This window comes from Solea senegalensis, linkage group LG14, assembly GCF_019176455.1.
Source record: "Solea senegalensis isolate Sse05_10M linkage group LG14, IFAPA_SoseM_1, whole genome shotgun sequence".
In the NCBI taxonomy this organism is placed as follows: Eukaryota; Metazoa; Chordata; class Actinopteri; order Pleuronectiformes; family Soleidae; genus Solea; species Solea senegalensis.
The window spans coordinates 3,393,898-3,420,292 of NC_058034.1; the positions used below are offsets into that span (position 1 = coordinate 3,393,898).

A 26,395-nucleotide genomic window follows, 5' to 3' on the forward strand; every position below is an offset into this window, starting at 1 on the left:
GTCACAGGTTGAACCCGACGGCCTCCATTTTGAAGGAGATTGCTAGATATCTGCTTCCATCAGTGGTGCAAAGTTGGCGCATAATTTGTTGCAAATACAGATTCACCAATACTTAAAATTACATTTTCACGGGCAAAACGATGGCTGATCCATCTGCGGACGTAGAGGTTCCAGAGGGAGCGGAGGTTCGCCGACTGTCCGAGCTGAGAGTCATCGATCTGAAGGCCGAGTTGAAGAAGCGGAATCTGGACACCACGGGCGTGAAGAGCGTGCTGTCGGAGCGTTTGAAAAAGGTTAATTGGCAACAACTCTCTGGTTTAACAAGGCAGATAATCACCACACAATGCAACAGTTCTATACTTTGCAGAAGCACCTTCCTAAACGATATAAGCCAAAAAATAGTTTTGCTAGAGAGCTCCCAACTACGTGCTTATGCTAGCCGTTAGCCAAACAGCTAAACAATCAACATGTCGTGCCGTTGTTGAGCCTTCTTTGAGCCTTTACGTTTATTAAACATGGCTACTCAATATGACCTGCAATGAATTAACTATTGTGTAATTATTCGAGTTTAGGTTATTTGCGGTATTGCTGTTAACGTAGCCCATGCAGACTCTGGAAAATAGAAATGCATTAATTCCATATTTTCCACTACTTTTAAAAAATAAACATATCTTACTATCTGTTGAAATTAGTTAACTAAATGAGTTAAAATGAAAATAATTGGGATTATACACAGCACCATTGGCTCTCCTTTTCCAAGTTTATAACAAATGAGAAAAATCAATTCACCTTTCATTCCTATGCCCACCAATTAGATGAGGTATGACAGTTATCTGTCTGCCTTTTATGGAATATGTTCTTGACTGAAATAAACTAATTCAAGGAAAAATTTACTAGGGCTGCATGTATTTGTATTTATCTATTATCTATCTGCCGATTATTTTTCAGTTAGTCAAGTTTTTTTTGTGATGCATAACATGTCAGGAAATGTTGAAAAACTTGACCATCATTGTTTACCGATCCTGAAAATTACGACGCTCTCAAATATTATAATAATAATAATAATAATATATATATCACACATCGAAATGATTAAGTTTTAATTATTTCTTTGTTATATAGAGCAAGGAAGCCAGAAACTATTCACATTTAAGGAGATGAAAAATCAGAACGGTTGTTTTAATTCACTCAAATCAATTAATCGATTATCCAAATAGTTGATTATTAATTTAGTTAGAGTAATAATCAAATAGTCTTTGCAACCCTACAATTTACATTTATTTCGGTTCAGACAGTCTTTGAAATATATCTTTTGCAACGTGTATTTTGCATATTTTGATGTGATGCGGATAATTTTTGAGACATTGTTGTGTAGCCAAATTGCTAAGCTGTCACTCTGTTTCATTTCATTCCATGATCAGGCCATCGAGGAGGAGGGTGGAAATCCTGAAGAAATTATTTTGGTTCTGGATTCAACACAAAAGAAAGCGAATGTCACCCCTAAACGGGCTGCTAGAGGTAAAGTCTGGACAGGCTGCATTAAAACGCCTCAAGAGTAACTGCTAACAGCTGTACAAAAATGATAAGTGCATCAGCAGCTTAGGTCTTGTGGTATTTTCTATATGTGCTCAAACATGAAATAAGATCCATAACTGAAAAATCCTCCAGGGTTAGTGGTGAAACTAGTCAAGCTAGTCAGTTTGCCTATGTCTACTCTCCAGAAAATACAATGCCTTGGATGACTGAGAACTTTTATAATATCTCCTGATGTTTACCAATTTACCTCATTTACTACTGAAAGTTGTTCTTTCTTAAGACAGGTCTGTAGAGTGGCTATAATGCCTACTTGCTTGTTTTTCTATAGATATGCGGCAAGAAAATGATGAGCCAGAGGACATCGCTGTTGAGGAGGACTGTCATGATGGGCATGTATGTTTCTTAAGATTAATTTCCATTTTGTTGTGAAATGTGTATCCATGCTTGTAAAAAGTTGCCAAGTTGCCAACATTTATTTTTATTGTTTTTTTTTTACTAATTTCAGGAGGATTCTCAAGACGATCAAGAAAACATACAGGAAATGGACATCCTTGACATGAATGTGCTGGATGAGACAGAGAATGACAATGGAATACCAGCTGAGGATGATGAGGATGAATCTGATTATTGCCATGGAGATATAGATGCACTCTTGAATGATGAAAATGACAATGGGCCTGCTGAGTCTGAAGATGGAATCAGAGGGCCAGAGGTGAGACTAGACTAGAGCTGCAACTTACCGAGTATTTTACTGGTCAAGTATTCTACTGATCATTCCATCTATTATTAAGCGAGTAATCCAATATATCTACTCTCTAATACTCTAGTTACTCAAGGAATCGTTTCAGCCCTAGACTAGGATTCTGTCCACTAATGTTAATTTCTGTTATGTTTGTGTATTTTAGCAGACGAGCGACTCTGAGATGATAGATAAGGAGGATTGCATGACATTCTCATCACTCAACATGGTATGTTCCCTCACAATCTGTCTAATGCATGTACAACCTGTGATTTCATGGTAAAAGTAAGTCTCCACTGTAATTCATAAAGATTTATTTTTTTGGCTCAGGATCCAGATGCAGATGATGCGAATGAAGAAACAGGTACTGTAGAAAATGGTTTTCAAAAAAAGATGGAGACATCTTTGCACATTATTGAGCTTGGAATGCAAACGCTTAGTTTAGGAGGAGAGACTGGAAGCCCAAAGGAAATTGCTGGCTTTGGGCTGAAATTGATTATCCATAATTAATAATTTCACTGCAATATTGGTCAAGTTACCAATGTTGTTCTCCAATTTGTCAAATGGCAGTGGTTAACAATTTGATGCACATTGACAGCAATTCTATTTTATGGTCAGGGAGGATTGAGGTGTTGCAGTGTTTCTAGGTTACCATACAAAGACCAAGACTAAGAAGATTCAAGACCTCAAGACTCCTCTGCTTTTGCATCTTTTTAATGACACTGACTCAGAAATCAGCTGGATATGAATATGCTGGACTTGAGCTGAAGTTCTGGTCAACACAAATGGACACTTGGAAAGCCAGAGGTTGAAAGAAGATGGACTCTAGTGAGCCTTGATTGCTGCACTGCTGGTCTTGTGACACTTTACAGCACTGAACTCTTTGTCTGTTTTGGATCAGGTGAACAAATGAAGTGATTCAACTTGAGTGTCAGTCGCACTAGTTGCTTGGTTGCTCTTCAGTCTTTGGGTTCTCTTCCAGTCTCTCTCCAGGGTCTACTTCATCGTTTTAATACATAGTTCTAAGAGCACAGGCCAGTGGTCATGACGTTCCTAATCCAGGCCTTGCCAGTTCCTCGTTAACCATTGCTTTGTTTCAGAAGTGATTAAACTGTGCCATTCTATTCCTGTTAAATCCGTAGAAAATGACAAAGTAGCCGGGTCTTGTTTATCTGAGGCGCTTATCGAAGATCGTCCCCCGAGCCACGAGACGAGCCCTGAAGAAGAGCAAGCTGCCACCACCACAGGGGAAGACAGTGTATCCGACACTGGATCCAAGTGCGACAAAGCCGCCTCTGGAGACGTGGAGAGCGACAGGGATGTTCTGGAAACTGACGCCAAAGAGGTTGGGGACCTCCAGAATGTCCCCGAAGAGACATTTGACACTGAAAACAAAAGCTTGCAAGCTGTTAGTATAAGCGAACAGGGCGCTCTGGGTGAAACTGTTGATTCAGAAATTGGGTCAAAGAAGGGTGAGGAGGATGAGAAGACAGAAGAGAAAGCTGCTGTGGATTCAGCCTCGACACTGAAAGAGTCCTCTTCTGTAGAGGGCGATGATCAGAAAAAGAGGTTTGTTGCTTTCTGTCTACTAGAAACCAAAATGGCTATCTCTGTTGCATTGGCTCCTTTGTACTAGAAAAATTGGATGCTCTTTTGGAGGTAAAATGTTCTGCTTCTGTCCGTTTCCATTCGTCACTCCTTCCACGCACCTGTAATCACTTTATTACTCATTAACCTGTAATTTATTGGTATTGTCAAGGAATATAGTTCCATATGTTCACTGTTAAAGCACGGCACTAAGGTACATAAGTCATTGATCACAGTCAACTTTTGTATTAAATCATTGAAAACAAGTAAATCCCATTGATTTTACTGCTGTATGTTTATGGCTTTTTTCTTTGTCTTTAGCTCTGAGGAAAAAGATGGTAAAACAGAATCAAAAGATGAAAAGGGTGAGTGGATGAAACTTTTTCCATTTTATTCTCACGCATTTGGATGGAGAACAAACTTATCGACTTCTCATGTATATGTGCAGCCGCTGGAAGTGGTGCTGCACCGAGTAGTAGCAGAAATCTGTGGGTCAGTGGCCTCTCTTCCACTACCAGAGCGACTGATCTGAAGACCCTTTTCAGCAAATATGGCAAGGTCAGTCTGTGTGAACTAACCATTATCACCAGGCCTGGTTTTAACTTATCACTTATATTTGAAGTAAAATCTATATCTATATGTATAAATGTGTGTGTGTGTGTGTGTGTGTATATATATATATATATATATATATATATATATGTGTGTATATATAAATGTATATATGTATGTGTGTATATATATATATATAAAAAAAAGCCTACCCCTTTTATTTACCTGTATTTTTTCCATTTCATGTAGGTTGTTGGAGCTAAGGTGGTGACCAATGCCAAGAGCCCAGGGGCTCGCTGCTATGGTTTTGTCACCATGTCATCCACAGAGGAGGCCACCAAGTGTATTAGCCACCTTCACAGAACTGAGCTTCATGGCAAAATGATCTCTGTGGAGCGGGTAATTGTTTCTATAAACATTTTCAGTTAATAACTTCATTTGTAGCACATACTTATGCTTTATAGAACAAAACTTGATAAGAGAATGAAAATAACACTGGTACACATCACCACTGATTATCGAGAACCACTTCTAAAATATCACACATTAATATCATTGATGATTATCCACCTAATGATAATTGCAATGATTATGGGGCCATTTCATTTAAAACTTGAATGAATATGTGACACACCACTGAGGCATTTTCATGGACACCAACACAACAGCCCAACTGCTGATGCTAAAAATCTAAGGGAAATGCTCACTTTGTAACTGAACCAATTTATACTGCTCATGTGGATTAACATGTTTGTGTTCAAACATTGTAGGCTAAAAATGAGCCAGCGGGGAAGAAGCCAGCAGACAAGGGTGACGCCAAGAAATCTGGCAGTGAAAGGAGACACTCCTCCGACTCCAAGTAAGACCATCTCAAAACTGTGCCCTGTTTGTGTTAAGTCTGTCTGAAAAATGACTCCACAGCTTATTATTTTTGACTAGTGGTGTATTTGTATTGTTGGTGTGTTTAAATTGTCAATTTCTATACTTTTATAGCTTGGCATAGTTTCTTAGCTACAAAAGATTTGATATTGGGTTATCCTTGGGGAGGGAGAAAATAAAAGCTGGCTCTTAATGATGAATCGTTGTTTCAAATTCTTAATGCAACTCCGGTAGATCTCACACTGTTGACATATTTTGTAGGACTGATGGTAAAGATGAAAAATCTGAAGGAGAAGGAAAAGATGGCAAAGGTGAGAAAAGTTGAATCACTCCCAGGTTGTATGCATCAAGCTGACACTGGAAAACATTTACACAGTGTCTACACTGTCCATTATTGACAACTCCGTCTCATTTCCACAGGGCGAAATGAGAGGACTGTAGTTATGGACAAGTCCAAGGGAGAGCCTGTTATCAGCGTCAAAGCCAAAAGCAAGGAGCGGGTAAGTGAATAGCTTTTAACTGCTTTATTAGAATTACAGTAGGCAAATATAAATATCTGCTTGAGGTGTAAGGAAATTATTCCTCTGACTTTGCTTTTCTTTGCTCCAGAGCTCAAAGAGTCGGGACCGTAAATCTCCCAGTAAAGAGAAGAAAGACATTCTGTCATTCGACCAAATCAAGGAGCAGAGGGAGAGGGAGAGGCAGCGTCAACGAGAGAGGGAGGTCAGAGAGGTGGAGAGACGCAGATTCACGTAAGCATCTTTTAGAGGGACTAGACTAATACCGCCCTTATATGGTGAGATTTAATGTGTAATTTTTTAAACTTAAATGTTGGAAGTCAATGTGATACCCTTTTTTCAGCAGTGCTGCGTTGGGGGACCATGAAAGTTGTTGTATTTAAGATTGACCATGTGATTCAACAGTTGACATAATAACCCGTTCCCTCACTTGTCTTTCTCATCAATACTTAAATACTAGTTACTCACAAAACATGGATTCTTTGCCTCTTTCTTTTCAGTGACCGTGACAACCGGCCAGATCGTGAGCGTGAGCGAATTCGTCTGTTCAGGGAGAAAGAGGAGAGAAAACACTTGATGCGGAAGAGACACTGGCTGGAGGTACTGTCAGAATACTAAAATATATTTCCTAGAGATAAAATAGATCATTCTTAAAATATACACAGGCTGTTTATAAAATAACACAAAGATGTACTCTAGATGTCATGCACAGAATGCATCTGAAAACCTGCTTTATTCCCAGGCTGAGAAGCAGCGCCTTGATGCCGACCGAATGGAGCGTCAGTTCTTGGAGCGTGAAAGGCTACGGATAGAGTATGAGAGGCGGCGAGAGCAGGAAAGGATCCTCCGGGAGCGAGAAGAGATCAGACGTCAGCAGGAGCAGTTGCGTTTTGATCAGGACCGACGTCCGGTTAAGAGGCCTTATGACATGGATGGCAGGTAGATGACCACTGACATGATTTTAATAACTTTCTGATTAAACCCACCTATCAACAACCTTTCCAGTAATTCTGTCTACTGCAGTTTAAAGCTGAGGTTAACTTGTCAACAGTAGTAACATTGCATGCCTCTGTGCTCTTTGATTTGTATATCTCTTTGATAGACAGATTTGTTGACAGCTCTCTGGCTGCACAGCTTACTGTTAAAAGGAAAGGTTTTTTTTTCTCTACACTGATGCCTAGTGCTGCTCAATTTCTCTTCTCAATAATACTGTAAAGTTTCTGCCTTACTATGTACAGTGCCTTGAGATAATGTATGGTATGATTTGGTGCTATACAAATGAAATTGAGTTCTTCTTTTGTGTTTCTAGGAAAGATGACTGGCCTGATAAGCGCATGGCCATGGATGACCGTTATAGCCGCTCCGACTTTGGCCGCCAGGAACGTTATCAAGACTTTGACCACCGAGACCGGAGCCGTTACCAAGACGATGGGATGATAGACAGGCGGGATAGCACTCGTGGCATAGGTGCAGACAGAGATGGTCAGGTAAAAGACCTCCTCCTGTAACTCTGGGTCTATATCTGCCTATTTTAAATGCCCTTTTTTTAATGTGCCCAAGATAAATGAATTTAAACAGGAAATGTGAAGAAAAACTCTTGCAACATTCACACACACAAAACATTCCTTGACTACACACATGGAAATATGAGCATCAAGAGTGCAGTCTTTGATCAGGGACGATGACATAACAAATGACATTTTGCTATGTTGTCTGGCACTTTAAGTGAATAAGGTCCATAACCTTAAGGATATGGACTTTATTAAGTTATTCACTTAATTAGTCCATATCCCACCTGTGTACAGTTTGTGTATGTTGAAACAGCAATACCATTAAAAATGTTTGTGTGTGGTACATGGCAATAATCCACCCATCCATGAACAGCTATGCTTTATAAAGTGACAATAAGCTTCACCAGGCAGCGAGACATGGTTATGCAAAACATGCCGGGCAGACTAAGCAGGAAAAAGCTGCTGACATACCACATTTGATGTTCTGTATGTGCTTGTTGAACAAGTGGAGTGATACATTACTTATTGTCCACTAACTCATGAAGGTTTTAATAAACGTAGTGCTGAATACACCTGCAAACAAAGAGCAGGCAGGGATTTACATCCATGGTGATACTGGGCTGAAAGTTATATTCCCTCTGTGGTGACCCATTTTGCACCACCTACTGCTTATGTTGGGAGCTATACAGTGCTTTCCAGCACTGTATGGAAACATGCATGAATGCCCATTTTCCTTGGAATTTATCTTGGAAATCAAGCTACTGATTGTTGTCTGACACAGTATCAGTGGTGTCCAACTGCCTATTACAGTGCAAAGCATTCATCCCCGAAGCCTAAATTTGCAACAACTACACAGGAACATGTAAGATTTGGGACTTTGTCTTCTCTTCTTATAGCACTTCTCAGACAGACATGGCAGAGATGGCCGCGAGCCTTGGAGTGGAAGTTATGATAAGCGCATAAACTCGAGGTGAACATTTCACCGTCATACCCTTTTTCATCAATTAATGCCATAAAAAAGTTAGTTTGTGCAGGTAAAATAAAAAGTAAATTATTTTTATTTATTTTTTTAGGGAGGGAGGTCGAGACTGGGATTCTGGACGGAAAATGGAAGGAGACCGGACATGGCAAAGTATGAATATTTTGGATGTATTGTGATGCCATGATTACATTTTTTAAGTTCAGTTATCTTTCCCTCTGAATATTTGAGAAGCAAATAAAGGAGGTCTGTTTCTCTCTCACTTAATGACATTGAAGAATTATCCTGGTTTTTGTCCTTGATGTTTTATTTTTCAATTCCAGGTAGAGACGGTGCGATTCCAGGCCAGAGCCACATGGCACGTGGAGGAATGTCCGGGTGTGTAGTGATTATCAGCTCTCCTAGTGTTGATTTGATGTTTTGTTCTAAAATGAGAAGGCTGTGTGTGAAGATGGTGTAGATCATTGTCCTTTTTTCTCCCCCCCCCCAGTCGTGGAGGCTACATGAACACAGGAACATCTCAGTCACTCTCCGGTGCTCTCAACAGACAGAACCAGCTGATGCAGGGCAGCGGGCTGCAGAGTGGCGCATTTGGTCGCCGCTACTGATGTGCGTCTATCAAAAGCCTTTCAGGAGGTCATATCACGAGGGTGTGACCATCTAGTTTTTGTAAAAAAAAAAAAGATTTGTTTCTTTTTTTGTCAGTTTCAGTACATTTTTTGATGCAGACCTTAACTGTTGTGTTAATGCAGTGATCCCTCTGCCTTGTACTTATCATTGAGTCAGATGTGATGTACTTATGTGTTGTAAATTTTGATGTAACATAGGCACATTGGTTAGGTTTGATGGACCTAACCTCACCAGTCTCCCATCCATATCCCACTTTGTGTCCATGGGGAAAGTTTTCCAGTCTCTTTGAGCCTTTGGTTGCAGTTATATTGGCTCCTTTCTCACATTTTTTAAATAAAGATGGCTGGTTAAAAATTTCCTTGCTGAAGAAAAGGTTTTTAAATTAAATGTCACATTCACATTATCCAAGGGTGTGCTTTTTATTTATATAATTCAATTAGTGAATTGTGTGATACATGCCCTTGGACTGTGTAAATCTGTAATTAAAATTTTACATGACATTTGCTGTTTCAGTGCAATTTTTCTGCAACTTGCATCTGTGTTGGTTTTGGTGTTAATATAATTGTCATTTTTATTGATTTTGTCTTTGAAGTTGTTTGGATTTTGTGTCCCCGCCAAGTCAATGGCTGGGGTACCCCTAAGCAAGGTACCCAATTCCCCATGCTCCTTGTCAATTGGATGCTCCCAAAATTAGCCCCAGGCACAGGGGGGGGGGCACATACAGTGTATACCATGTGCCAGCCAAGATAAATGGGAGGATTGTATCAGGAAGGGTGTCCATAAATTAAATATACATATCATCTACTGTGGCAAGTCCTAGAGAGGTAAAAAACGAAATTGTTGAAATGCTGCTAATGACATTCATGCTTCCTCATATACAAAAGTCAATTTCAGGGACTCGATGGAAATATGTGTCGTCATGATGCACTGAAGCAGCTCTTAACATGTAAACACTTCCTATACTGTTAGACTTCGTTATTGTACCAGACCTGACCTAAACACAGTTTTGATAGCTGAACTTGGATGCCCTGTAACATTTCCAAACAGCAGCTGCAGTGTTACTCAATGTCCAGTGGGAGCTGGTAGACACAGCATGTTGAACTGCAGCCTAGACTGAGGAAAGGGATGAGAAAACTTTTGGCAAGCACACTGAGTGGTCTGTACTTTGGTGTCCTCACTCAGTCATGCAGAGGTTCATTGAACACTACATTGCCTGTTGGTGTGAGAGTGAATGGTTGCTTATCTCTGTATATTTGCCTTGTGATGGACTGGCAAACCTGTGCAGGGTGTACCCTGCCTTTTGCCCTGTATCAGCTGGGATTAGCTCCAGCTTCCTGTAACCTTCATGTGGACACAATTACAAATATTTATATTGTGACTTTAAATGCAGTTTTAATATATATGCATTAGGTGTTACAGTACATAACAGATATGTATGCAAGGCACAGTCAGTGTATTATTTGTAGTATTTGTGACAGTAATTCTGTAATTCTAATAGTCACAAATACTCCTCACTTCCTTGTTATTTTAATTTTGGCCACTAGAGGGTGTCATATAATCATGAAAGTAAGTCAAAACAGATGTTTGTGCACATTTTAAAACATGGGTACAACTTTACAGAATTAGATCGAAAAGCTTATCCGCCTTGACCAGTGGACACAAATACAAAACATCAAAAAAGTAGATGTAGGGGGGGCATGACTTGTGGGTGACAGTGTGTTTGGGAATAGAATGTACCAGCTTGTTTACCCTTTTTCTCCTCTTGATCACTTCGTAACTACAAATAGCCAGATGTAGAACAAACAGCTAAAATCAACATGACTGAAAACAGTGGGTAGGTGAGCACACACACAAACACATATTTAACTGATCCTCTGTGTCAGACCCATGCTGTTTAACATCATTTACCCAAAGTGGCACCAGTTTCCTCAAGAAATCGGTTGTTTATTTTCTCTGTCCCTCATGTCCATGTGTCTGTGTTGTATTTCCATTCACTTTTTCTTTCCTTCATATCTACATCTACATCAACAGCAGCATGGACCATAGATGTTTCAGTGAAGACTTACTCTGCATTAAATGCAATGTAGTCACAAGCTGCTTTAGAAAACTGTAGCTTGTTAAAGGGATATAGGCATCAAAGTATACAGTTAAGAGTTTAGGCGTCTTCCTCTTTACTGTGTCATTATTTAAATGCAAATGTAGAATAAAACTCAAATCTGTCAAGTTAATAGGGGAATTGGTCCTTTTGTTCAAAATTTGTAAAGACTGTTTGGATTCAGAAGTTGGTTTTTGGATCCATTAGATTGGACTGTAAGTGATTTTCTAATTTCACCACATACAGTATGTCATTAGGAATTTATGTCTGTATTTGGAACAGTCAGAATCCCCCAAAAACCCTTCCAGTATTGTCTTAACATCTCCGTTTTTGGCTGGAAAACAAACCACAGTAAAGTGCCCCGAAAACCCTTTGTAAAGTTTATTATGTAAAATGAAATATTCAACACAATACACTGAATCTGCAGACTGCATCTTTATCATGATTGTGTCTCTTAGTAAGTTTACTTGTCAGTCAAACCTGCTGTTGTAAATGACAATAAATACTTTTTATTCTATTATGTTCTCTTCTATAGGGTTAGCTGCTTTGGTAATATACGTTTCCAGGAGCTTTTAATATAGTGGGTGGATCCCTTTTTTAAATTGCATATGTAAACATATACAACTTAATGTGTACAGCAGGAGACAGAGCCACACCTCTGCCCTGCATGTGAGAAACAGAATAACACGGTGGAATTCACATCATATCACTCAGTGGGTTGTCAGGTCAATCTTCTGCCACGTTTCATTACTTTGCTTGGTTCTGAATATGTGGGCCATGCAAAAGCTCTTCCATGTGTTTCAGAAAAGGGTCTGCAGGGCTCCAGACCTAACACCACCACGGGTCAATCCATCAGGAGCCTCAAAGGACAACTGAGAGAAAACAAAGCTGAGACAACATCCTTTTAAATGTTTCAGCAAAAGTGAAGCTCAGAACAGCAGCCTGACCTGCAGGGGAGAGGAGGAGGTCTGCAGAGACCCTGGGGGGATTTTGTTTTACATTCAATTTGCTCAATCCCTGACCATAAGTGCAGCTCTCCAAAAGTCTAAATTTCATGATATCATTTGAAAACGGTATGAGGAAGTTTGAAAATAACTGTGTATGTATCTGTTGTCAGTGTCACCTCTAAAGAACCTGTTTTGTAGGATTTCTTTTTTACCAGAGGGCGACTATCCTACATGCCTGGAGGGGGAAAGTTAGTCACATAGTAGTGTAGTTTAGTAAACTGTTTCGGGCCTTTACATGATACTGATCCTGCTCACCTTCAAAGCAACACGCTTCGGTCAAATCTTCTACATGTTGACAACACTTGGCCCAGACAGCAGCCAGACAGATTATACAAGAGCAAAGAAAAGTCCTGGGCCGAGCTGGATTTTTTAATGATCCACATGACCAAGTAGAGAGATCAGGGTACAAAATAACTCAAATCCTTTAAATTGCAAAGTCAACAGACTTTGACGTTAGAAGATGCAGCCTCCTCCTCTCTGCTGCTTCCACCCAGACATCTGGAGCAGCTGAAATACAACACAATAGTTATGACATCGCTTCTGTCTCCTGAACTGGGACATCGGTGAGTTGAGAAAGTCTGATCAGTCCAGACTTATGCTGGCCGCTGCACGTACAGTGTCACTGTGTCAAGGGACACTTTTGTCTGACTGAACATCCGAACCTTAAGTGCGTTATGTGCATAAGTGCTTTTGTAAGGTTAATTCATTAAAACTGTGGCACAGGAGCAACTTACGTGAAACTCCCCTGAGCAAACACAGCTACTGGAGACTCAGCCTCTTATCCAAAATCTAACGTGTAGTGTCGTGTCGTGTAGAGCGTTGCAATATTGAATCGACATCTTTAGCAACAGCTGACCCAGAAATCTAAACTGTGTGGACCTTTTCACAGCAGCCATGTTGACAATGTCATTGGAGGTAAAGCCCAGGTGTAAATAATCAGACAGATGACAACTGTGTTCTGCTCATGCTCGTGGTCCTGACTGAACTCAATGAATGAACTGAGCAGAACCGTCGTTAATGTGATCAGTAACATCTGCTCAAGCGCATCAAAATGGCTGCTGTGAAAAAGGCCCACTGAAACCTGAGCCAGTTCAGCCTTTGCGGCTGAAGCTGTCGATGTCTCTGCTGTAACAATGAACCCTCTCTCAGTGAAACCCTCTCTCACTTAAACTTTTCCCCATCGTGATCGAAAATAAGAATCAGCTGGGTTTGCTCTTTTTTTTTCTTCCTATAATCTATGCCACAGAGTATGGCTGGATAGAAACTGCACCATGCGTGCGTGCTTGCCTTATGTATGTGGACAAGTGTAAGGCGAGTGAAAGCTCTGTACACACTTACACAGTCTTTACAGGCACATATGTACAGCCTTACATGCATTCTTCTCTCTCTCTCTGTGCGTACATGTGTGCATGCACTGCACATACTGTTCATGCAGAGGAATGAACGTTCATATTGTCAAATAGAAATTCTGAACATACGTTCTTTTTATTTATTTTATGAGCTATGTGACGATTAGGAACATAAACGTTTCAAAAGAAGGAAATGGTTCATACACATTAAGGGATATTTATTGCCAGTAGTGACGCCAAGGTGTGCAGAGCCTGTTCTTTCTAAGATGTAAACACACACACACACGTTTGCGCATTATACGTAGTAAGGACACTTATATGTACATATGGACATAATGCATTCCCTAGCCTCTTACCCTTACCTTAACCAGCACAACTAAAGGCCTAAACCTAACCTGAAGTTAATTCTAACCCTAACCCTAACAGTCCGTTTAAGGGCTTACAAAATGTCCTCACTTCCCCAATATTTCCTCACTCCCTTAGGTTTATAAGTGTTTTGGTCCTCACTAAGATACACATACAAGAACAGAAAAAAAAAAGATTCACTGCAGAGCCACAGCGGTGATTTTATCTGCTTCACTATTCAAGGCTTAAGCGTTTGCAATTAAACAAAAATAATGTCTGGTTTTGACTTTTCCGTACATGCTGCATTCTTCTGACCTTGCTGATTGTCTGTGGAATGAAAATCCCTCCTGAATTCTACATTTTGACACAGCTGCAAGTTTAGAATGTCATAGAACTTATCGTCTTTAATGATAGGACACAGTTTATAGAGCACAATCAAGAAACATGCCGAGTGCACTTAGGATATACATAAAGAACTATCCATGCAAACACAAGCTCACATTCAATTTAGGCATCAATTATTTTCCTCTTTGGGCTGCCAGCTTAAGAGGTTACAACAACCTCTTCATGTCGGCTGTGAATAGAGGAGTAAAATATTGCCTTGCTCTTCCACACATCACCTCGTCCTCATCAAGTCTTTCTGTGGCACTTTTATGACCTCACTGTCGTAAAAGAGTCGTAAAAGACTGGACCCCCTGGAAACTTGCTTTCTTCTTCTTCAGTCCTGCAAATCTATCATGTAATGGTTTTCTGAATGTATATATATATATAACTTTACGCATAACTTTTGTGCCACGTGTAAAATGTTTGCTGAACGTTATTATCAGTGAAATCAGCGAGTCCTAAAGCTTTCTTCTAAATAACTTACACCAGCTGGCTTCAAGGTTTCAGCAAAGGTTCTGGGAGTCTTCCTCTTGTTGAGTTTGGATAGATACGGCAGCGAGAGTCAGCGGAAGCATGCAGATAAAGGAGAACGCGGTATGATTTGTGTCAGTAAAGTCATTAAAAACACTGTAAGGACGACCTTGCAAAGACAGCAGGACACGTAGAAGGAGGAGTGGAAGATCAAGATCAAGCCATGACACATTAAGTTGGAACAAACAAACCACTTGGAGAGGAAGAAAGTCAGTAGTCACTCACGTCTTCTCTCTGCTGGCTGTTGATGAAACGAGCCGCATACTGTACACACATGGCGAAGCACAAGGGGCCCTTGCAAATACACTCAGCGAGAATATTTATGCTACGTCGGGCTCTCAAACGGAATCCCTTCCGCCTTTCCTAGGATCAGGCCCCTCAGTGAGTTGTCTGAATCCATATGTGCATTGAGGTTGCATGAATAAGATTTAAGTTACACCTTGTGGCATGTTTGCTCCAGTGGTTTCCTTCTTTATAAACCTGTATATGCGTCAGTTCTGGAGGCAGGAGAGGAATAAAAAACATGGACCAGATAACAAACAGATGATGTCGAGTCTGGAGTGTATTTATCTCCTATTCAAATATTTGCCATTGGGTCAAAAACAACCAGACAGACGTCACTCATCCGTGAGATTCATAAAGTCACCTGTGTGGCAAAACCTTGTTCCCAACATTCGCAGAAAAACACAGACAAAAAAGAACAAACAAATACATTAGAAGACATGCAAATGGAAAAATGTGCAGCTTTTATTTATTCCAATTTTTTGTTTGCAAAACTCTAGTAGAGAAATGCAGCAACAGGAAAGTGGTGGAATTCCTCCACTGCAGGAAATGTATGCCATCTCTGCAGTGATCTTTTCATTTCCTCAGAGGGTCTCAGGGTCAAAGACAGACTAAGTGGACCTTAGTGAATAAAATTGAACTTTGTTTTGTTAGATCTTAAAATATTCAGACCAAAGCAACGCACACAACCTCTCTGTTCAACTGTCTCGTCCTCATGATTGTCAGCTGTTTCGTTTTTGCATCTGCTTCTCTTCCTCATGTTGCCTGGGTGTGTCGGAGTGTTTCACAGTCCCAATTTTGTTGTTTTGTTTTTTTTGCCTTGTCATTTTGTGTCTCCCTTGGGGTCGAGCACACTGTCCACAGTGAATGCACAGATCGAGTCTGAGATCAGAGGGAAAGGCGTCACCCTTCTGTCTAATCACCGGGTGGCGTTCGCTGCTCTGACCATAAGCATCACCTTATCACAATCCATCCATGACTCACACACACACATGTGAACACACACAGGCATCACACATGTAAGAGAAAAAGAGACAGTGGTCTGCGTTTAGAGCAGGCGAATATAGAAGTAAAAATGACTCCAGTGTGTAACTTCTGTCAGCATCGCGTGAACTCACTTGACAATGGTTTGAATGTAACACACATTTGTTTATATTTAAGTTGCACACTACAGCTTTAACTTGATTTGCAGTCTGGGTCCGCGGAGACCGTGAGACTTTATGACTTGATTTTTATAAACTTGAGTTCACAATGTCTGTTTTTACCAGTGCTCTTAAACCCAGTTAATTTCAATAGCTCATGTCTGTCTGTGTCTGTAATTGTTGCTGGAATGCTATAAAATTAAAAATACATTTATTGGAATCTATGAACCATTAGACCTGTCTGAGGTTCCACTATTATTATTATTATTGCTGTTATTTTTATACACGTTGAGAAAATAGAGCCAGTGTCAAAAGACATTTCTTCTCGTGCCGGACTTAAATACACAAAAGATTCATGGACTGTATATCACATTTAAAAACATGGGAACCTTATCCTTAAATATCAAACAGCCTGTGGTGCATTAACATCAGTGAACTTACTGTACAGCAATATTATGATCTTTCTATGTAGGGTTCAGATTGTCGGTTACAGTCCATAACCCCAGATTCAGTATGAGTATATGTACAGATATGATTATCCTTTCTGCTAATTTCTGCTAAATCTGTTTTTCTCTGCACATTCAAATTAACAAATCCTAACAATTTGTGTGAGAAAAATATTGTTCTGATATATTTACACAGATTTACTTCACAAAATTTGACTTAAACACGAATATTAATTCATATAAATAGTAAGGTTTTTGTTCTTGGATCATCTTAACTCAAGCTGTGTTTCAAGAAAACAAATTCAGATTAACATAGCAAACTAAGCAGCTGCTTGGGGCCCCCTGATCACCAAGGGGCCCTCACTCGTGTGTGAAGAAAACAAAACATTTTAACATATAAAAGAAAGCTCGATATCTCTTGATATATTCAGACATCTAAATAGTGTTGAGCTTATTAAGTTATTTGGTTTTATTTTGTAGTTGAAGATAGCTAATTTAGTTTTAAAACACTTTAAAAAAGTAATTAAACTGGTTTAATTCAAGTTCAAGCAAATGAATACTACCTTTGTGATTTTACTATCCTCTAAGGTTAAACACTGGTTTGGTGTAAATAACACAACTATAATAAATGCAGATTAAAGTCTTACTTTGGTATCAATAATAGTCCCAATCAGCTTAGGGCCCCATAAAAGATAATGTATGTACAAAATATATATGTTGAGGTCTTTCCTGTGAGGAAGATTGTGAATGATCCCCACCACCCCTCAGAGCTGGGGGCAACGCTTAGACTCCGCCCACTTAAAATCCAGCCAATCAGGGTCGAATATGCAAATAAGCCACCCATAAAGATGACTTGGAGCTGCATATGTGTGACAGACCATAAGAAAAACTTCATTCCTGACCCACAACCACACGCTGCTTTGTGGTCGCCGCTCGATCTGTCCAAATTAACGCCTGGACTTACAACCGACTCCCCGAGAACACTTTCAATCAGGACACTTTATTTTTTTTTTCTATTGAAACAAAAGTCTTAATAATATGGGAAAGGAAACTATCCGTTTTTTGACAGTTTGGATAATTTGTGGAAACATAATCGCAACTTTTTCTTCTGACCCTGAAGTCACAACTGTGTTTGGTAAGAGAGTGACTTCGCTTTTAATTTTAATTACAGCAAATGTTTGCCAGGGTATTATTCGAACAGCGCCAATGAAGAAGCATATGTAGGACAATTAATTACGCGTTAATTGTTGCCCGGTGACCGCGAATAAGCTCGTGAAAAGCCTCGGGTCTGCTTCACCGTGTGTGCACGAGAGAAGCCACAGGCCTTTTGTGTGGAGAAGGATCAGAGGAGAGAAAACGAGAAAAGCCTCACAGTGTTCAAGTGTTTTTAAGTTAAAGTAGCATTTCATTGTTATCAGTGCTGCACAATGAAAGAAAACAAACATTTCTATTACTTAATTAGAGACAAAAATCACCTTTTAGAAATTTGATTTGTTCAACTTAGCCACATTTTAGGCGACTAAAGTGGACTCTGGGAAAGAATGACATGCATTTAGAGGTGCATTTGTAATTAACCTTTAATAAATGCATTAAACACGGGTCTTAACCGTCTTTTATGCACATGCATGTGCCGGTTAAAATGCAGAGAAGACAAAAGGGGGCGACACTGTCACACTCTATTTGTGTCAGGCTGGCGGACTGAGTCACACATGGTGAGATTAGTGATCATCATGCTCCCACAGTTTGCACAAAAAACTTCTAAATTCAGTGTGTTTCGTGCTTTTGGGAAAACAACGAGTTATATAAAAAAAAAGAGTTATCATTGAATGCATGCGTGTGATTATATGATAAAAGACATTTCTGTATGTTCCAGTCAGTCCTCAGCATTTCTGTCATGCGTCCACAACAATCTAAAGATCTCCTGCATCACAAAGTGTTTGTGTGTGTGTGTGTGTGTGTGTTCACAGCAAACACCACAGTCCCACTAACCACCACTCCCCAGCCAACCACCTCTGAATGGATCACAGACCTCACTGACATACAGTCCAAGTTCTCCTTTCGCACAGTGGACGAGCCTGAAGATGACCTGTGTTACATCGTGGCCGGACAGCCAGAAACCATCAAGCAGTGTGAATTCAACGCGGAAACGCAGACCTTCATTGTGATCCATGGCTGGACGGTATGTCACCTATACGGCACACATGGTTACTATATGCAGAGCATGATAATAATCGCTGCCTTTGAAACCCTTTATCTCACGGATGTAAATCATGCTGATAAATAGGAGGTTTGCGTCCTGCTGACGTGATGTTGAAACACCCAAATAACAAGTTTAACCTGTAACTGTAGCCCATGGCATGATTTTATCTTTTTCTTTATTTGAGAATTATCTGACATGTAATTAATCTCTGAGAAAACAGGGTGAGAGTGGTGTTTTACCAGCAGACAGTTCGTACGTCTCCTCCAAATACCTCCAGATTTAGAGCCAGTCATGCAACATGCTCTGAACTCTGGCTCCTGTCCAATCACAGTGCACAGAACAAGGGCTGAGGCCAGAACAAATTACACCATACTGCGGTTGACCCGAGACGTGCCTGTGACCATGTGTGTTCATACGTTTCATTGTAGGTAACAGGGATGTTTGAGAGCTGGGTGCCCAAGCTTGTGACTGCACTGTACGAGCGGGAGCCCACTGGGAATGTGATTGTGGTGGACTGGCTGAACCGTGCAAACCAGCACTACCCCACCTCTGCAGCCTATACCAAACTTGTGGGCCGGGACGTTGCCAAGTTTGTAGTCTGGCTACAAGTGAGTGTTTGCACTGACAGCTGGCTACCAGCTCAATTTTCTTTGTTGACAAGTGAATGTGTGTTATTTACCCAGTGGTCCTGCTTATGATTGTTTTATTGCAGTTTTTGTGGCAGCATCTCATTAAAGTATGTAGTGGAGCCCAGACTGTGGTGCTTCTTTCATTTGTTTGCCAGGTGTCTAACGTGATCTCTACATTTCAATCCCACAATCCTCCTGGAAAAGCTTCTCATGATACAAATGAATCTTGTCTTGGCTCATATCCCAGACTCTCATAATTACAGTGTGGCAGAAAGAAAAAAAACAAACATCTGAAGTATTTACTTGAAACTGTTTTAAGGTGTGTCATTATTACATACCCCCCAACACATCTCATTCATGTCTTGCCTCTCAGAACGAGCTGCAGTTGCCGTGGGACAGGATTCACCTGCTGGGTTACAGTCTGGGAGCACATGTGGCTGGAATTGCTGGAGACCTCACTGGCCATAAGATCAGCAGGATCACAGGTGAGAGAACATGAGAACGTGAGAACCCTGTCAGTACGCCATCATCATCATCATCCTCATCACAGACACAAATACACATACTGTACACCCCTGTGCTGTGAGTTCATACACACAAATGCTCTGCTCTGTCAGGGCCAATAGTACAGCTTGACAGCCTGGTTTCAGATGACGGAAGTAAATTCTGTCGCATTATTTCTGTTCATGAAGGACAAACAGAGGCAGAATAATAACATCATTCATTCATCCATCGCGTACTGTTTTATACCCTACATGAGGGTTATGACATAGGACAAATGAAGCCTCAGTTTTATATTGAATGTGTGTTATTTCTGGTTAAAGCTGCATTAAGCTGGATTGCTGGGCAAATAGCTGACTTTGACCTGTAGTTTATTAAAAACATTCCTCTCATTAGATTAGCAGGGTAATAACGGGTAATGGATTTATTGGATAGTATCGTATTGTTTCTTTGTGTGAAACTGTTTCTTACTGCGTTAAATATGGACGTCCCAGGAAGTGAGACCCACTAAGTTCACGCGTGAAACATTACCGAGGCCTCGCTCTCCGTCTCTGAAACTGCTGATATTGATGGAGCAATCATTACACTGAAGGGACCTTGATTAAAATTATATTTTGGAATAACTTATCAGTCATGCAAAAGAAAAGAAATCCTGCCTAGTGTACTTTTAAATTAGAGGTTTAAGTAAAGGTTAATCCCATAATTCAGAGTACGTGACAGAGACTTTAAACATCTAAATATGTTTTATGTGTGCATGGAGCCACTGTCCAACCCTGCTATTTGACGCTGTGAAGTTAATCCAGATTTAGCCTTATTAGAACATTGGCGTGTTTGCTGTGAGAGGCATAATTCACATAAGCTTAACTCTTCAGAGCAGCAAACTGTGAAATGAGACAAACTCTCGGTTTCAAAGTTCATTGTACTGTGTAGAGTGGCTTTCTTTCTGCTTTTGTGTCCCAAATAAAAACAAATTCTCCACTCTCCCTGTTCTACCCAGGTCTGGATCCGGCTGGTCCCACCTTCGAGCACGCCGATGCCCAGAGCACGCTGTCCCGTGATGATGCTCAGTTTGTGGACGTCCTGCACACCAACACTCGAGGCTCCCCGGACCGCAGCATCGGCATCCAGAGGCCTGTGGGTCACATCGACATTTACCCCAATGGAGGCACCTTCCAGCCGGGCTGTGACATCCAGAATACCTTGCTGGGAATTGCATCACAAGGGATCAAGGGATTCCAAAGTATGCACCACAAACCCTTCCCTGCTGTTTCTAAGGCCAATAATCTACTTAACCGATATGTACACTCTCAGACCTGGTGGTACCAATTTTCTCCACCTTCTCCATGTGACCCTACGTTATAAATACCTAACATTTAAGTGAATCATTTGTTAGAACGGTGTTGTAAATTGTCAAAATGGGGTCATGTAAGTTTACACCGTGTCAGCAGACACTTTAAAAAGCTTTCAGTGATTACTTACGGTATCACACAGATATAAATGTTCCTTTATATGCTTCCATGTTCAAGCTCTTAAAAGATCATAAGACTAGTTAGTTACATTCAAACCATTTCCAAATGAGTTCACTCAACGCAGGTTACGGCTCGGCCACACACGACTCTGTTTGTCTGTATCCCAGTGTTTAGATCTCATGTCACGAAAGCCAACATTCCGGCACTGACACTTTCTGTGTGGACAGTTTTGTTGAGACAGACAAAGGCAACAGCAACAGTAGTGTTTTACTGCTGCTGCAAATCAGTTGGACAAGGAATAAAAACACGAAGTAGCACCCACCAAAGTTTCAGAAGTGAATTCTGCTCCTCGAAAAAACATGTTTCTGGCAACAACAACAACAATGATGTTTTCTCTGTAGCGTGACAGGATCTAGGAAGACACGAAGACATCTCACAGTTTTGTTTTTTTGTGTGCCGTGTGCGTTGCAGATGTGGACCAGCTCGTCAAATGCTCTCATGAGCGCTCCATCCACCTGTTCATTGACTCCCTGCTGAACTCCCAGCAGCAGAGCATGGTATACCGCTGCAACTCCAACCAGGCCTTTAACAAGGGAATGTGCCTCAACTGCAGGAAGAATCGCTGCAACAAGCTCGGTTACAACATCAACAAGGTCCGCACGGCCCGCAGCACCAAGATGTTCCTCAAGACCCGTGAAACGATGCCATACAAAGGTAAATACAGATGTTCACAATGTTTAATTAACATTTACAATAAAATTCTGCCTGGTTTATCTTCTAGAGTTGCGAGTAGTAGAATACAAACAGTTTTTTGCAAACTCTAATACTTCCTGTAAATGCAGTGGTTAAACGAGTAGGAAACACTCAGAAGGTCACACAAGAAGGACGAGGTCAAGGGTATTTTGGTGGCAGGGGGGTTTGGTAACGTAATGTGACACCTTTACATGTGATAGGCTGGCAATGGAAAGGGTTATTTAAGGTTTCGCTCCCACTCGACATGATTATTGTAGGACAGTGTAATAATATTATGGTTGCAGAGATGCAAATGTTTATATATGTATATATAGTATGTATATTTTAGTAGTTGCAAGAGTTGCTGAGCTGTAGCTAGTTCGCCAAAGTCATAGTTTTGTGAGTGTTCAGTTTCAGAAAGGCATTGTGGGCAAATGTCTTGTTGTAAGTTTTAAGCTTATGACAGGGTCACTGATGTCATTGCCCCAGTGCCAACGCTGGTAACATTAGATGAGGCCTGTGACGCACGAAACTATCATTAAAAAATGATGAGTTATTAAAAGTTATATCATGTCCTTGTCACTTTATCCAAAATGAACTACTAATGATCAGAGTTGGTGCTTAAAGAATTGGCTGAATCCAGCATTTCCAGGCTTTGATTCAGTTCATCTGTAAATGCAGTTGAGTCAGATAACTCAGGTTTGAAATGTTGACTGCCTCATCACTCTCCCATGTATGAGCACATAGAGATAATGGGACCCTGAACCTGCAGGTGGATGTTGACAGGGGCCATAAAGGAGCTACGTTTTATTTAGAGTGGCCAAATACATGTCCAACATCCAGGTGCACCGTCTTGTTTAAACACACTTTTGTGTAATTAAAACGTCAAAAATGTTAGCGATGGAGGTTGATTTACTGCATTAGTGCCACCAAATGTTTGGGTACAGAAATACATTCACTTGTCATCCCTGATTGTCTTTTAAGTGATTACTGGCAGGTGAAGACAAAGGGAGAAATGTTTATGTGTGTAAAATACTCTTTACTTACTAACTTAAGAAAGTTAAGTTAACTTTCTTAACTATGTAACTAACGTTACGTAGTTGTTACATATGATATTAGACATGTGGGCCAGTCTCTGTGAATAAGCTGTCCCTATAAGCTGTGTAAACTGTCTCTTTCCTCCTTTCCTACAGTTTTCCATTACCAAGTAAAGATGCATTTCTTCAGTAAGGACAAGCTGAGCTTCACAGAGCAGCCGTTGCTAATTTCGCTGTATGGAACTGAGGGAGAGAAGGAGGGCATTTCCTTTGTCATGTATGTGCATCAATCAGTAAAATGCTGTCGCATCTACCACATGAACAAGTAGTGAGAATATGCTGAACAAAGTGTTTCCAACCACTACAATTCAAAATAAAAAAAACATAAAACCACTAATGCTGCAGTCCAAGTTAAACAACTAAACATTGATTGTTGCTCTGTCTTTCACCCTACAGGCCGGAAATGAACTTCAACACCACTTTGTCTTTCCTCATCACCACTGATGTGAACATCGGAGACTTAATGATTGTAAAGCTGCGCTGGGAGAAGGACTCATTCTTCAGCTGGTCTGAATATTGGAGTAGCAGCAAGTTTCACATCCGGAAAATGCGCATCAAGACTGGGGAGACGCAGTCCAAGTAAGCTGTCCTTTACACGAAGACACACAATGGACTGGACTGGAATGGACTGTTTGTGTTTGGATTTTCTCTTTTTTTTTCAATAACACTGTTTTGTTGTGTAACATCAGAGTGATCTTAAGGTCGAAGGATGGAGAGTTTGCCTACCTCGTCAGAGGAGGAGGAGATGCAGAGTTTGTCAAGTCAAAAGAAGACACCAATCATCAAGAGAAAGTGTAAGTTAAGAAAAAGGCACCTTTTTATTTGATTTGTCTTCATATTTAACCATATTCTTTACTTCCAGTATCAAACGTTCACTGTTGTTCACTTTTGTTGTTTCCAGGAGGCACAAGCTGAAAATGCAGGGCAGTCAGTTTGGGCAGAATGATTCTTGAAGTTGCACTCGACCACACGCCCACATTAATCCTCCTCCGCGTACATAACCAAAGCTGGACAGCACGCACCAACACTAGGAAAACTTTACAAGCAATTGGACTGCTGCATGTTTTTCCTACTATTCCTGTTTTTCCTCAACTCCCAGTGCAACCAACACCAAATCAGTGCTGGAAATCAGTCTGTTCCGAGCTCTGTCCTCTCTCTGAAAGTTTTATCTACTTTCTAGTTACAGGTTCCTTTGTGATAATGTGCTTACAGTTTTATAAATTCACACTTTGAGAAGCATCTGCTGCATATCTTTGTAATCATTTTTTGCCTATATATATATAAATATATACTGTTTATACAGATTTCATGTAATGATGTAATTTGAACCCTGAACAGATGTACGTTCTTTGCATCTGTGAACTTGGACTATTGTAAATGTGAAAATGATTCAGAGTGGCAAGAATAATTAAGGCACATTTTTTTTGATTTTTTGTTTTTGTTTTGAAAGGTGCAAAAGGATAACTTTTTCCCTAATATTTTAGTTACTTAAACCACTAATTGCCTACAATCAACAGGGACCAAAGAAATATTAATTGTCTACTGAACAGAAAATCACAGTGGTCATTGTACATACATTTTTTAATCAGTATTATTATATATATATTTTTGAATATGAGTTATGTGTTGATTTCTTGAAGCCTTGGTTGTTGTTGATTACGTTTTGGTTATTGTGGCACTGGTCACTTTAAAAGGCTCTTTCCCCTGTTTTGATTCTAAGGTAATTGAGAGTTTGGTCCAGTTGCAGTTGGGATATGCATTCTTCAAGTTTTAGTTATCATCATTATCTTCAATGAAAAGGATTTAGTTCAATAGTGTCTGAAATAGTTCGCCTCATTGACTCAGCTCGGTCTACAACATACCCTTATTTTAAAAAGTCAAACATTACAAAATTGCAAAAAAAATTTGTTATGGACTGGTCCACATCCATTTCCATCATACACCTGAAGAATGCTTCATCATGTATTTATTGAATGTACATTTATATATTTGTATATTAAGCTGTAATATATTGTGACGCGCTTCCGTTGACATCTGTGTTTTTTTGAATCAAGAGCTTTGCAACTAGGCTGTGGAGCGATCGATCAAATTGGTCTCCATGGAAGCTGCTGAGTTACACGTTTGAACTGATATGCAGTGCACTGTATCAAGAAAGAGCCTGGGGGGGTTTAATAAAGACATACATTACTTAATTAAATCTTCCAGACTGCTCAAGTTGCTTTCTCATGTATTGATTAAAAAATCGTTCTCACTGCAATTTCCATTTCTCGGAGATAAATGTATAAGAAAGAGATCTGAATAGTGCGGTCTGTAAGACAGCGTCAACAGCTCATAATGCTCGCAGCTCTCATTGTAAAGTTTGTTGCCCACTTGACAGCCATAAAGTTTTCATCCCTGTCAAAGCTAATGATTTTAAAACTGTCCAGATGGAGATCTTCAAAGCCCTGTCTACATGAAACAGAGAAGGCTGGTTAGCTGTTAATCCCAGTCAAACTTTACTAGTGTGGGAAGTCCATTGGTCTCATTCTGGAACAAGTGCCCCTTTGGCACATTATGGCAGTAGCTGACCGCCTCTCCTCTTCAGTCTGCTCTATATCCCTGCTCTGGATCTTTCGGATTCTGCCGTGAACAAAGTACATTTATGGGCCATAGACTGGTGACACTGAGCCAGAGGCAGGTCAGACAAAATATTGTTGCCGCTATGATATTAGTATTGGACACAACAAAACGGTTCTGTTCTGAGTGATTTCCTCACAAGGAAAAAGACATGAGCAAACATGAACTATTGAACTGCATGCGGTTGAGTTTAACCACTGTCCAATGGAATTGACTTACAACGGGTAGTGGTCAAAGTCTAGAACCACAAAACAGGACGAGCCTGCAAGAGAAAAAACACACCATTGTCTATTATAGACATCATTATATGCTTGTCTGCAGCTAAGAGACTGCCACCAAGTTTTGTTGTCATTAGTGTAACTAACATGTTAGTCCATGTTAGCTTTACAACTGTAACATTTTACAGTTGTAAAACACTTAATTTGAAGTGTGCCCCTGAAAAATGATCACATAGAGATAATCTGAAGGTCTGGTTAGCCCTTACAAATCACCCTACTCCTTTACCTCAACAAGAATTCACACCCTACATCCTAAAACCACCCTGAAACCCTACGCCTTTATGTGAATGCACAAAACAGGGGGACAACGTTTTTGTGGTGAGGGGTGAAACGGGATTGAAGCTGAAGCCAATCCTTGCAG

The 26,395-nt window shown here is 40.3% G+C and overlaps 2 protein-coding genes across 2 annotated transcripts; both read left to right on the forward strand.

The window, feature by feature from the left end:
- safb (scaffold attachment factor B) lies at nucleotides 1-9,431 on the forward strand. Its single transcript, XM_044044249.1, has 21 exons — nucleotides 1-293; nucleotides 1,422-1,518; nucleotides 1,865-1,929; nucleotides 2,042-2,248; nucleotides 2,442-2,504; nucleotides 2,606-2,639; nucleotides 3,418-3,844; nucleotides 4,184-4,227; nucleotides 4,311-4,420; nucleotides 4,664-4,813; nucleotides 5,185-5,273; nucleotides 5,555-5,604; nucleotides 5,714-5,793; nucleotides 5,903-6,045; nucleotides 6,312-6,411; nucleotides 6,554-6,750; nucleotides 7,121-7,298; nucleotides 8,219-8,292; nucleotides 8,396-8,454; nucleotides 8,625-8,679; nucleotides 8,792-9,431. The coding sequence occupies exons 1-21, from the start codon at nucleotides 141-143 to the stop codon at nucleotides 8,907-8,909; spliced, it is 2,493 nt and encodes an 830-aa protein (XP_043900184.1). The 5' UTR covers nucleotides 1-140; the 3' UTR covers nucleotides 8,910-9,431.
- A 7,965-nt stretch (nucleotides 9,432-17,396) lies between these two features.
- Nucleotides 17,397-25,337, forward strand: lpl (lipoprotein lipase). The gene is made up of 10 exons (XM_044044733.1): nucleotides 17,397-17,647; nucleotides 18,480-18,691; nucleotides 19,141-19,320; nucleotides 19,715-19,826; nucleotides 20,840-21,082; nucleotides 21,783-22,025; nucleotides 23,237-23,357; nucleotides 23,537-23,719; nucleotides 23,830-23,934; nucleotides 24,042-25,337. Exons 1-10 carry the CDS (start codon nucleotides 17,551-17,553, stop codon nucleotides 24,091-24,093), a joined length of 1,548 nt encoding a protein of 515 aa, XP_043900668.1. The 5' UTR covers nucleotides 17,397-17,550; the 3' UTR covers nucleotides 24,094-25,337.
- The last annotated feature ends 1,058 nt before the right edge of the window (nucleotides 25,338-26,395 follow it).